The following is a 13,337-nucleotide window of genomic DNA, read 5'->3' as shown; positions in this document are numbered from 1 at the left end:
GGTCCTTCCTCTAATTGAGAACTTTCCCAGCTTTTATCTTCATTATTAATCCTCATGCCATTGAAATACAGACCCAATGCTGACCGCTGCTCTAATTAACTCTAATTAGAGCTTTATAATTAGTGACGCACCCCGGAACAGCGGGGGACTGAATAAATACCCAGTGACATATTTTACTGACCGCTATTGTCTGGAGTTATCATTCTGTGAAGCTATGAACACAGCGGGACGAGGGCGCTGGACATCAGTGAGATGTGAACAATGGAGGCAGGAGATAGACCAAACATGCTGGAAAATAGCAATTAAAAGAAAAAAAAAAGTTAACATATTCTTTCACCTTTAATAAAGTTTTGACCCAAATATCCAAAGCATCATCTCATGCAACCGGAACGTTTACAAATACAACATTCCAGTCTGACAAGAGTTTTTGGAAGTTTCTAAATTTTGTACAGTTTTATTAAAAAGAAAATAAAACAAAATTACAAGTTTTATGCAAAATATTTCAAGATTTTAAAAAATTCTTAGTTTTGCTTTTGCTTCCTGTTGGAGAACATGAGGTAGATAAGAACTCTGATAACGTTCACGATGAGGTAGACGATCACAGTCACACAGATGGAGAGGAATAAAATGACGTCCAGGAGCCAATGCTGGTACCAGGGCAGTTGGTAGGAATAGGGCCTTAGATGGCCGCCTCCACCTGATTGGATGATGTGCTCCACCCATCCCAATAACTGGCGGTCGGGAGGAAAGGGACGTGAGCGCAAGATGGCACTTTGCTTCATTGCCGACATCTTGTAGCTGTAGGAAGGCAAAGACACTAATTACTTTTTTCTCTGTAGGGCCGGCTTCACACAAATGTAGTATCGACAGTACAAGCCATGTCGAGAAGATTCGGGAAACCTTCACATAATGAAGAAATTTCGCGTGATGAATCCGCAGCATTTACCGTGCACTTTGTGCAGAATTGTTGCGGGTATTCCTTTACGAAATGCCCTCAGCGATTCTGCCCTGCAAGGCGGTGGCCTGAGGAGGCTCTACTCTTGTCCGTGAAAACGGATGACAGTTGGGCATGCAGCGATTTTCTTTACGTGGACCATCAGTATTATGAGTCTGTGTGCTGTGCATAGACTACACCGATAGCACACGGATCGAAAATACTCCCGTATGAACGGGCCCCAACACTAAGGCTCCTGGTCAATATGTGGTCACCAAAAAAACCTCAGCATTATCATAATTCGCATGCGATTACAATGTGGGGACCGCGTCAGATTTTTTGTGATTTTTGATAATCACTTGCACCTTTTTCTTTCCTGTAGGGCAGAGTTAAACATCTTCCAGCGCACAATCATAGATCAGTGCAAGACCCTCTAGTGGCTGATCATATATAGCTTCCATAACAGAGAAAAGAAAAGTGGTAGGACATGGGAAAGCAGGGACAGGAAAGTACTAATGGTGCAGGGTGTGGCTGGCACTGTTTTGGTAGTGGCCATTGTTGTAGGCGGTTGCACTGTTGCAGGTGGGGCACCAGGGACGGATAAAGTCTATCATAGGGTTGTGTGAAGATTGTGGGCCACCACCAATTTGATTATTTGTAATGATGTAATGCTTACTGTATAAATATGGCACCCAAATCAAGCTCATTACATAGATACAGTACCAGAACCATACATAATGTATAGATATGGTAACAGAACAAAGTTTATGTTATTTATATGCCATAGACGAACAACACAGAATGGACCCAGTGTGCTATAATGGGATTCGACCAGCTTCCCGCATGCCGCCTGCGTTAATAGCGTTTTAAGCAAATAATGGAGCAAATTTGTTACTGTGTCATGACTGGTGGAGACGATGCCTGGCATTCTCTCTAGTGTTCTTTGAATCCTGGTGCCATGCTCCATCGCCCTCAGGCTCTGCAGTAGGTATAACGCAGTGCGCCAGTTTCCCAGATTGGCCGTGTAAATGGGTAGAACATAAATGACCGAGGCGGCTATGTCTACACTTCCCCCCCTCCATTGTAGTTTATGGAAATTCCATACTGCCCATAAACTACTGTGGAGATAACCAGGTGCAGCCACCTTATCTTCCCTTATCTGGAGTGCCAAAGGAAGGGGAGCAGGGGACCTCCATTCTCCTGATAGCTGGGAATACTATAAGTGGACGCACAACCAGATACTTACGGCATATACCAAGTCATCCATACCTTATATGAGCACACCCCAGGAGCGAAATAATAGTAACTAACAGTGGACTCCTAGAAGCAACGTGTTTGGTCCAACCGGACATGCAATATCCAAAACAAACGAAAAAGGCACAACTGTGCAAAGGAAACATAAAACTACGGGAAATCCTCTCCCTATAAACCCCTAACCCAAGAGGGGGCCCTGCCTATTCGGCGGGCCGATCGCTCCGATAGGTGCGGACCCGCATGCGTGCCTGGGCCACTGACACATCCCTATCAGGGAGCCCTAGAACCTAAAGAAAGGGAAACAGAAAACCAAACAAAGCAGAAATAGAGACTTAGCTCGGAGGAGGAGTTTCAGCCAGGATGTGTTCCTCAGTAGCTGTCCAGCGGCAACTGAAGCATTGACCAGCACAGGAGTCAATACTAGCACTGCTTAAATAGGAGCAGGGCTATTCAGCACCAGGTGGGGACTGACATTACTCTTGCAACCACCACACCCCTCAGCTCCAGGAGAGGTAGGAATATTGCTAAACCCTGGTCTGGCCTGAAAGCAAGGTGGGAACCTCCGAACGGCTGCAATACAACGCAACATTACGGAAGGACCTACCGACTATTTTCTATGATTTTCCGCATGGTGTTGGCAAACTTTTCAGCCTTCATTTGTTCTGGTGGAATGAATATTCCCATGTTCTTTGCCTCAATGCGGACCACATTTTCGCTCTGGTCTCCAAAAAGTGGGATCCCCAACACAGGAACTCCATGGTACACGGCCTCCATCAGACTGTTCAGTCCTCCGTGTGTTACCAGAAGGCGTGCTTTGGGGTGGCCTGTCATAAAGAATTATTACCAGGCATTAAATTAACCAATGCCATAAAAAAACACATAGTTTTTTTCTTTTTAGGAAAATTAAACAAAAATAGAATTTAACAGTTTAAAGTAACATAAAAAGTTCAGCGACTTTCCCAATGCTGAGCCCGCACAATTCACTGCTTCTCTGGTAGAAGGACGTCCTAAGTTTTGCTTTAAACATGGACAGAGAAGGAAACAAAAATAAGACAATGTCTTATATTAATTTTTGTTCAAAAAGGTTTAACCTTTTTACATGTATAGCTGCCTGGACACGATTTAAATTGACCTTTTTAATTACCTGTTAGCAGGGCTTAATTTTAGAGTAGGGCTTATATTTCAAGCATCCTCAAAAAGCCTGAAAAATCATTTTGCATCCTCAAAAATTCTGGAAAATCATGCTATGTCTTATTTTCAGGGAAACAGGGTAGTCACAAAATTACTCATCATTTGGAATTTCTTGTTGATAGAGAAGTTTTACTTTTGTTAATTAGTACTATCATACTCGTGAAAAATGCAGAAATGTCCAGGAGACTCCTGGGAAAAGGAGAGCTCTCATGAACCCCACAGATGATCCTGCTGATTAATCTTCTGGGGTACTAAGAGGGCCTCTGATGGGCCTGAGCAATAGCCAGTACCCCATCCCTGTGTCTTACTACATTACGATCCCCGCAGCCAGAGGACAGACTGATCTGCTTACTGCTTTCACTGACATTTGTGGCTGAATAGTGGCAGCAAAAAGCAATGATTATCCTTGTGCGGGCAGGAGAAATAAGCAGTGCCTCGAGGCGCAGTGACAGCCACCTATCTGGCCTCCTACACACCAAGCCACTCACCCAGGGCCAGCTCCAGATTGGTGCAGGTCCTTGGGTGAGAGAGTCTCAATGGGACACTTTGCAATATGTCACGGCACATGCAGCAGTAAATCTGCAATGGTACATACTTTGAACTTATAATGGTAGATACCAAATCTCCACAGGTGCTTTGCAGACCATATAAGTGGTTACAGTACCATTATATCAAGTGATCACAGATTATGTCCTCTCTGACTGGAGTCATTCAGTTCCCCTTTTCTTCTGCATCTGGCCCAGAGCATCATGACAACTTCTCCTCAGCCACAACTGGTGTCTATGGAATTTGATACACAGAAATCTTTGGCTTCTTGCTTTTCCAATGCCCTTCCTAAGTTATGTGCACCTTTACACAACCCCCCCCCCCCTTCTATAGTACCCAAGTTAGTAATAATGCCCCTTATTGGCCCCACACAGTAAGTGCTGCAATAATGCCTTCTTTGTGTCCCAACTCAATAATAATACCCCCTTTTGCCTCCACTCAGTAATACTGTCCCTTATGTCCCCATTCACCCATACCCCCTTTTAGAAATAATGCCCCCATTTGCCCCTTCTATAAATAATGCCCCTTTTTGCCTTCTGTGAAAAGTATTGCTCCAAATGTCTCCTTGTATGTAATAAACAAAAAAACACTTATTCGCTTTCTCCATCGCTCCCCGGCCGCTGACATCTGCATTGTGAAAACATGTGACAAACACATGATTATTTGGACATTCCCGGTCTCAATAAGACTAGGAATTGACTACGGCAATCTTGTGTTTGTCACATGATCGCATAACCCGTAGTCACAGAGCGGGGACAGCGGCACCAATGTCCCCTCTGGGGGAGCGTCAGAGGCGGCGGGTACAGTCTGTTTTTTTTTTTCATAACCCATCGGTTTTTTTGAAGGTTTACAGCATAGAAAACCATATCTACCCACACAATAACCGAAAACGGAAATAAAAAAACAATCCAGAGAAATAGATCAGTTCTGGATTGACCAAGACATACAGTCCTCAAAGATATCCAGACGTATATATGTTAAAGAGAACAAACACCTTGGTCGTCAAGAGACGAGAATGCTCAGCCAACAGTAGAAAACCGAAGCATGAACTATAAATGGGTAAACAAGAGGAAGGGAATCGTCATCCTTTGAAGAGGAAGAAGGAAAATTAATTGGGATAAAGGTTATTTTAGAAAAGGTAATGGTATTCATGGCATCCAAGCCCTATTAACCTTCGCTAATAGACCTCATTGGTGAGCTTGCCTTCTCTCTTGTAAATAGCAGATGCAGTTTTGTTAATATCTGTCAGTAAGGGTATTGTAGGGGATTTCGAATTCCTGGTCAGTGAAACCCTAGTCCAGTGTTTCCCAACCTTTTTAGCCAGCCTCAGGGCACCCCTGTGAAAGTGGGTGTGGTTGGGGGGTGTGGCTATGGTGTGGTCAGGGGTGTGGCTAGGGTGTGGCTTATTATGACATTATTTGACCTCCTGGCATCACTATATGCAGGGGATGTCTAACTTATACCAGCTTTACATATATAATTATATACAGGAGATATTCAGGTTACCCCAGCATGCTCCATACCACTATATACAGGAGATATACATCCCCTGTATATACTGATACTGATGTAACCTGGATATGTCCTGTACATAATTATATGTACAGCTGGTATAACGTATACCACCTAAACATACACAATTACATGCAGTTCATGGTACACACCTTGTTGTACCGCATTTACTGCTCCTCTGCCCTCATCCTCGGGTCCCGACACTGTCACTGCAGGCCGGACATCCATCCTGACCCCCACACATTGCACACATAACTCCACTACATCCATCCTGATCCCCAGACATTACACAGACAGCTCTACTACATCCATCCTGATCCACAGCCATCACACACACAGCTCAGCTACATCCATCCTGATTCCCAGATATCACACACACAGCTCCAGTACACCCATTCTGATCCCCAGACAGCACACACAGCTCTACTACATCCATCCTGGTCCCCAGACATCACACACACAGCTCCACTATATCCATCCTGATCCCCAGACATCACACACACAGCTCAGTTACATCCATACTGCTCCCCAGGTATCACACACACAGCTCCGCTATATTCATCCTGATCCCCACACATCACACACACAGAGCTGCTACATCCATCCTGATCCCTACACATCACACACACAGCACCACTACATCCATCTTGAACCCCAGACATCACACACACTGCTCTGCTACATCCATCCTGATCCCTACACATCACACACACAGAACACAGCAGAGTCCTGCATTTACTGAGTTTCCCCATGGTCATATGATCCCTGACTCCTCCCACACAGGATATCACATGACGAGACATCATGAGAGGTCCTGGAAGCTGCCAGCTCTGCAGGTTTGTGTGTCCCCTCATGACAGGATTGCCGGGGGAGGGTTAACCAGCGCTATGGGGCAGTGCAGGCTCTGTGAGGGGCTTATGACAGACTCCAATAGTAGCTCCTCCACCAGCCGCTGCCAAGTTGTTGCGCACCAGGACCACAGCTGACTGGTTGAGCTGTCACCCCCCCCCCCTCACTGATAGCACCCAGGATCAGCCGCCCCTCCTGCACCCACCTTGCTACGCCACTGCGTCAAGATACAACAGTACCAATGTGATTTTTAGCCAGAGAGCCGCAGCACCCCTGGCAGCCTCTCGCGGCACCCCGGTTGGGAATCACTGCCCTAGTCGCATGAAGTAGTGTGTGTGATGCTAGAGTTCTATTAACCCATTAAGCACCATAAATTTACGGCGCTTGGTCCTGGGCTTTAATCCCAGCCAATAGTAAAAATACGGTGTGGGATTAAGGCTCATGCAACTGCTACTGCCTTCTCTCTTAAAGGCTACGTAGAGCTCAAGGAGAGCTATGTAGTGAATAGCAAAATTGGAAGTGTTACTTCCGCTGGTCGACCCAGTCCCTTACACCAGACATATACGATAGTTGTGGAGCAACTTTTTTCCAGGTTTGATAGCACCAGTGCTTGGCCTGTTCAATGGTGAAAGCTTTATGATTGAGGGAAAGGTTAGGAATCCCCGTGCCCACCCCAAACGCATGCTTGACAAAGACCCTCACTGGGTCAAAACGTTGCGCTTTTGTTTGTCGCAAAGGAATAAAATATTCTTGATTTGATATTGCACCTACTGATTGCTGCCCTAATCTTTATACATTGGACTGTGCTGGGACTGTTGGTTCACCATCCCTTGGGCTCTACATAATTTAAAAAGCCTCGCTCATTTTAGCTAACAAGGTTCGTGCTGCTGAGGACCTGCTTTTTGATACTATATGATTCAGATCTCCAATGACTTTGAACAGTTCCGTAGGATTCTTACCCAATAGATCATTCTGGGACAACCAGTCTACAAGCCGGACATTATGGGCAACATTCAATTCTTCTGGCCAGTCTGACCTGTCATATCTCCAAATAACTTTCTGTGGCATCTTAGCAAATCCATCATTCATCTCTTTCAGAAATTCTTCTACTGGCAGTGAAGAAATCATTGATCCCAAGGTCACCACGATAAAGCCAGACTCCCCCGATTCTGCGATAAAGTCCTCAAGTTCCTGCGCAATACACAATGGTAATAAAGTATGACAATACATGGGAAAGTGCACCCCCTACTGTAGATCATGAAGTCAGCTTGTAGTTCCATGACTATATAACAGTGCGAGTCCAGAACCACACATCACTCATTGACAAACATAAATTGACTGCTTCACACCTCCGTATAGCGCTTGTAGAGTTATCAATTGGAAGACTCCTTTTGTGTCCCTAGCCTGGTTGGAAGCCAGTGGGAAAGTATTAAAAGGACATATGTTACACTTGTTATTCGGGGGTTAATACAGTTTAGTCCAAAGCTCGAAAAGGCGGCGTACACTGGTCTGAAATTTCCTCGTTAGTGGTGGTTGAGCGCTTTCTGGAGACCATATCTAGTCATTGTATCCACATTCCTTACTCTTATCAATGTAGTTAATGTATGCACAGGTCACATTATGTATTCACTCGTCAGTACTAAACTTTTGGAATGATTTGTTACTTTTCTACTGCAATGAGGTGTAACTTATGGTGTGGTTTCCTGTGATTGGACCACTACATAAAACTTTCTTAATAGTGCAAAGTAGAACAAAGAAAACACTTCGCTAGCTCCTTAAAAAAGAGGACAATAGCGACTTCACACACAGTTGATGTCTCTTAAGGCCCATTTACACGGGACGAGTGTCGGGCAAACGATGCCCAACACTCGTCCGTGTGTATACTCGCCCCTGTGCTATTATACAGGAGCGAGTATCTTGTGCGGCCAGCAGGAAGGTGGGGCGGATGGAGGAGAGTTCTCTCCCCTCTCTCCCTCGCCCCTCTCCGTTCACTGTAAGCAGCAGTTGCTCAGTACTGAACAGCTGCTGTCTACACTGAACGATCGTTGTTCATCTTTTAAGCAGCTTAAAAGATGGACGACTGAACGCTTGCTTAACATGGGATGATTATAGTTAAAAACCCGTAAGCGTGGGGTGTTGAATGATCAGAATGATCATCCTGTGTAAATGGGCCTTTATTCTTTCTTCAACGAGCTTCACTAATTGATTTCAATTAATTTAAACTGAGAGAACTCAGATCCTGGTAGCCTTATTGCTGCTGATGGCTGTTTAGTCCTTTTAATGGCTAACAAAAATACATGCTTTCGGGATATCCCCTTCCTCAGGCTAATGAATAAAACTAGTTTGGATGGCGCATAATTATAACATACAGATGCAGAGGGGGACACCACTCTTGATCTAAATAAATGTTCACACACAAGGATTTGAGACTTAAAAAACACAAGACAGTCTGAGCAGAGAGATAAACAATAAATCAGTCCACTGAGCTGAGGAATGCGACAGTTTTATGATGTCTCTTATCACTAATGCACACATAAGAAGATAGAAATTCTTTCTAGCGACTCTGCTTGCATGACATGGCCAAAATACGTAAGTCTGGTCATCTTGACCTCCAGTGATATATCGGGTCTTATACGATTCAGGACTTCTCTGTGTGACTCTCGCCATCCAGGGTATACACAGCAGCTTTCGCCAGCACCACAGCTCAAACGCATCAATCCTCCTTTTACCAGCTTTTTTCACAGTCCAGCTTATACATCCATGCATGGCTATGGGAAAAACGGTGGTTTCCACTATCCTGCATTTAGTTGCTATACCGATATCACGACTTTTCCAGATTTTGTCCATGTTTAGCATCGCGCTTCATCCCAATGCTATCCTGTGCTTTATCTCTGGCACAGATTCTCCAGCCTGGTCACTTTTTGAGCCGAGGAAGATGAAGTCTAACATGCATTCTATGGCCTTGTGATCGATTTTCATTTGAATTTGGCCATGTTTGGCAGTTGTCATAATTTAGTCTGTTTTAAATTCAGGTAGAGGCCCATTTTTTCACTTTCAGTTTTAATCTTCCATATCAGCTGCTTCAGATCTGCTTCTGTTTCTGCAAGCAGAGTTGTGTCATCTGCATAACGGTGATTGTTGATGTTTCTGCCACCTATTTTCACCCGGTTTCCAATATGTCTAGGTTCATTTTCCACGTGATCACTTTCGCATATAGGTTAAACAAGAAGGATGAGAGGATACAGCCCTGTCGGACGCCTTTGCCGATCCTATACTAATATGTGTCCCCATACTGTGTTCTCACAGTGGCTTCTTGATTGGTATAAAGTGATTTAGCTTGACTAGATGTGCCGATACACCCAGCTCTTGTAGGGGGCGCCATAGCTTGTCATGGATGACGCAATCAAAGGCCTGGCTGTAGTCAATGAAGCACATGTAGATATTCTTGTGGTATTCTTAAGCTTTTTCCATGGTCCATCGCAGGTTTGCAATATGGTCGCGGGTGCCGAGTCTTCGACGGAATCCTGTCTGCGCATCAGGGAGCGCCGCTTCAACTACTGATCTCAGTCTTTCCTGTATAATTTTGAGAAGGATCTTGCTTGCATGCGGAATGAGGGCTATTGTTTGGTAGTTGTTCTGGGAGTCACCTTTCTTTGGTATAGGGATGAAAACAGATGTTTTGCAGTCCTGCAGCCATTGTGTGAAGGATGCCCATACTGCCTGGCACTGTTCTGTGGTTTTCATTGGTACTGGCAGCACTAGCTCTGCCGGTTTGTTATCTATGCCTGGTGCTTTATTTTTGGCTAGTTGTTTCATTGCCACAACCACTTCTGACTCCATAATGGGGGGCTCCAAGTCTACAGGCTCCACCTCATGCAATGGTCCAGGTATGTGGTTGCAGGCATATAGTTCTTCTGAGCCTTATTACTGATTCTAAATTTAAAGGACTACTCCAACATCGGGAAGGTCTCTCCCAGGATCCCTCAACTGTTTAAAAGGAGTTATGTCAAGATGTACAACCCCTCCCAGAATGCAGGGCCCTAAATGAACAGCTGATGAAGATTGTTATCCAAAATCAAAATGTATAATTTTACTTGCTCAATAAATATTGGTTTGGTTCACCATTTGAATGAGTTTTTTTCAGTTGGATTACAGAGGAGCATCCAAAAGGACCTTTTTTCCCCCTATTTGATCTATTTTACCCCTTACCCAGTGTTAGCCACAGTGCCCCTTGTCCATTGTTGTGCAAAATGCCCCTTATCCATCGTCAGCCATAAGACCCCTCATACAGTGTTAGACAGAACTACTTAACACAATATGCAGTAAGCTACCTGTAGTGGTGGCTGCAGGCAGGATTTTTTCCATTCAAAGGCTATGGAAACCTTTATGGATGAAAAAGCAATACACATAATATCTTAGCAAGTCCCCCCAAAAAAAGGATGCATTTTTTTAATTGAGTTTTCCTTCTCATGCATTTAGAAAGCCTCATATTTGGTTTTTAGGCTCCCCTATATTCAAGTTTCTGGTTTGAGGGCATTTTCAGCACTGATCAGTTGGCCTCTCTCATTAGGATGCACAAAGCTCAGACCCTCTCCTCTTTCAGAGGCTGTGTAGCATAACCAGGCTCACTCAATACCACACAGCTATCTCTCCATCCTCTCTCTGAGTAACTGCTGGTCTATACCCCTTCACTGCTAAGACCAGAAAACTGAGCGAATTACAGCTCTCTGTAATAGTAGCTTTCTCTCCGCTTTCTGTCCTCCCGATTTCCTCTTCCATCCTCAGCACTGTCGTACAGTCTTCTGACATAGCTGAGTGGAAAGGCAATGAATGCTTGCTCTCAACAGAAGAGAAGACTAAAGTCGGAGCCGAGAAACAACCAGTCAGCTTACTCTGGCAGAATTTGCTAGGATTACAGTCCTGTAGCCTTAGAAAACAATACAAGCACAGATATCAAACAATCAAAAATGTTTCATGAAAACCAATTTTAAAAAGTCTTAATTTCCAAGAACAAATTGATTAAAAGAAAAACAAAGTGCAAAAGGTATGCATAGCCTTTAAAGGGGTTGTGTCAAAATGTATAACCCCTCCTAGAATGTGGGTCCCAAATGAACAGCCGATGGCCCTGGGTACTGGGCTTGGCATCCCCAGTAAACAGTTGATTTTGGCCATGCATCGCTTTAAAAAAAACCTATGCTATCTAATTTTAGAGGTGGGCTTAATTTCCTAGATATCTGGGCATATAATGTGGCTAGTCTTATGAGACACTCGATTGACTGGCTACAGACATCTAGCCATTTCTTAAACTACGAATTAGAAAAAGACCTGTTACACCCTGGGAGCCTAAACGCTCTCCTGCACACAAGGTTTCCCAATCTCCCTGTAGGAGTCAAACACTCTACTATGGCTAAGGACACTTAGCCTGGAAGATAACTTGCAAAAACTATAGACTATCATTCAAACTATCAAAACATATGGACCTATGGGACATCCAGAATTCAAAGAAAGGCAAGACAATAAAATGTTCAAATTATGGTCTAGTAGGGGAATTATAAAGGTTCATCATCTCCTTCATCACAGGGAGCCTAGATACAAAACTTTTGAGGAGTTATTTGATTCATATGATTTGCCTAAGTCACACTTTTTGCCATACGTGCAAGTTCGAGGCTTTCTGAAGGCCAGACTTGCTAATGTTTCTAAAGAAGTGGTAGCTAACCCGATTGATACTCTTATGCGAACACCATCACAGAGACACTCAATGTCGGACTTGTATTGCCAATTCAGAGAAGGATGGGCTATATCAGATAACACACCTCTGTTTAAAAAATGGGAACAAGAACTGCGTGACCCGGAAATATCCCAAAAACGGACTGATGGGTGGATCTCGATTAGAAGAGCTATAACGAACGAAAAATGGAAACCTACTTCAAAATAATACATGAAGGCAATCTATGGTTTCAACATTCCCCCACATCCCGGAAACCCAATTAGAATGCAGGCATGCCTCAGGAGTTCCCAGCTAAAAAACGACTTTCTGCACGGAATTTGGCGCTGCCCCAAAATTAAAACATTCTGGACAGAAGCCCAATCACTGGTGCAAGAAATCAGAGGAGTCTCTATACAATTGACCCCACAAGCATACGTACTCCACTCCCTCCCTAGCCAGACAAAAAACAACAATATAATACACATCATACTTATAATAAGCAAAAGGTGTCTCTTAGCAAAATGGTTGCAGGCCTTGAGCCCAAACTTACAAATCAGATGGCCCTTCACCTTCCACTCCATGAGAATATGGAAAAGTATCCGATTTAAATATAAGCTCTCCAATAAACCTTGCAGGATGATGCCTATTAGCCCTAACACAAGATTCCCACCGAGCATGGATTTAATCCATTTTCAGTGGTGGAAGATAAACGAACTGACAGATTTTAACCACTTTCTAATGGGGTCTCAGACAATAACACTAAACCAATTCCAAACTAAATACAATCTTCCCACGATGGAAATCTTCCGAGCTAACCAAGTTTTCCACTTTCTACATTCACTGAATTTGCCAAGGGTGATCCCCGAGCTGACAGCACTCGAAAGATTATGCAAAAATGATCCCTTGAGGAAAGGAACTTTATCTCTATTATATAAAATGCTAAATGAACCCAATACAGAAGGCAACCTTCTGTTTATGCGAAAGTGGGAAACGGAACTACAAATTCACATGTCAGTGGAAAGATGGCAACATTGCTGTGAAACTATCACCAGAGGTAGCCACCAAGTCTCCTTAATGGAAACGTCCATCAAGATTTTACACCGTACACACCTAGTCCCAGTACGAATAAATAAATTCTTTCCCTTGACCTCGCCGCTATGCTTTAGGGGATGTACAGAATTGGGATCCCAAGCCCACATATGGTGGAGTTGCCCGGTGGTAGCCAGACTATGGTCTCAGGTACACAGACTATTACAAAGGCTATTTATTGGTCCACTCCCAAAATCTCCAACACTATTCCTATTAGGAGATCGTCCTCCAGGAATAAATTACCAAGCGCATAAA

At 44.0% G+C, this 13,337-nt stretch overlaps 1 protein-coding gene across 2 annotated transcripts in view; it reads right to left on the bottom strand.

Moving 5' to 3' along the window:
• Window positions 1-208: 208 nt before the first annotated feature.
• LOC136627392 (UDP-glucuronosyltransferase 3A1-like) overlaps window positions 209-13,337 on the bottom strand; it is a 28,060-nt gene continuing 14,931 nt past the window's right edge. Inside the window, exons 3-5 of one of the 2 annotated variants that reach the window (XM_066602440.1) lie at window positions 7,246-7,477; window positions 2,793-3,012; window positions 209-798 (exon numbers count right to left, since the gene is read on the bottom strand). In XM_066602440.1, coding sequence (XP_066458537.1) covers window positions 522-798; window positions 2,793-3,012; window positions 7,246-7,477 — 729 coding nt within the window. In that variant the 3' untranslated portion in view covers window positions 209-521. The remainder of the gene's footprint in view (window positions 799-2,792; window positions 3,013-7,245; window positions 7,478-13,337) is intronic. The other variant, XM_066602438.1, reaches the window with a different exon arrangement.

Source organism: Eleutherodactylus coqui, chromosome 5 (assembly GCF_035609145.1).
Source record: "Eleutherodactylus coqui strain aEleCoq1 chromosome 5, aEleCoq1.hap1, whole genome shotgun sequence".
NCBI lineage: Eukaryota > Metazoa > Chordata > Amphibia > Anura > Eleutherodactylidae > Eleutherodactylus > Eleutherodactylus coqui.
This window is presented reverse-complemented; position numbering and strand designations above follow the sequence as displayed.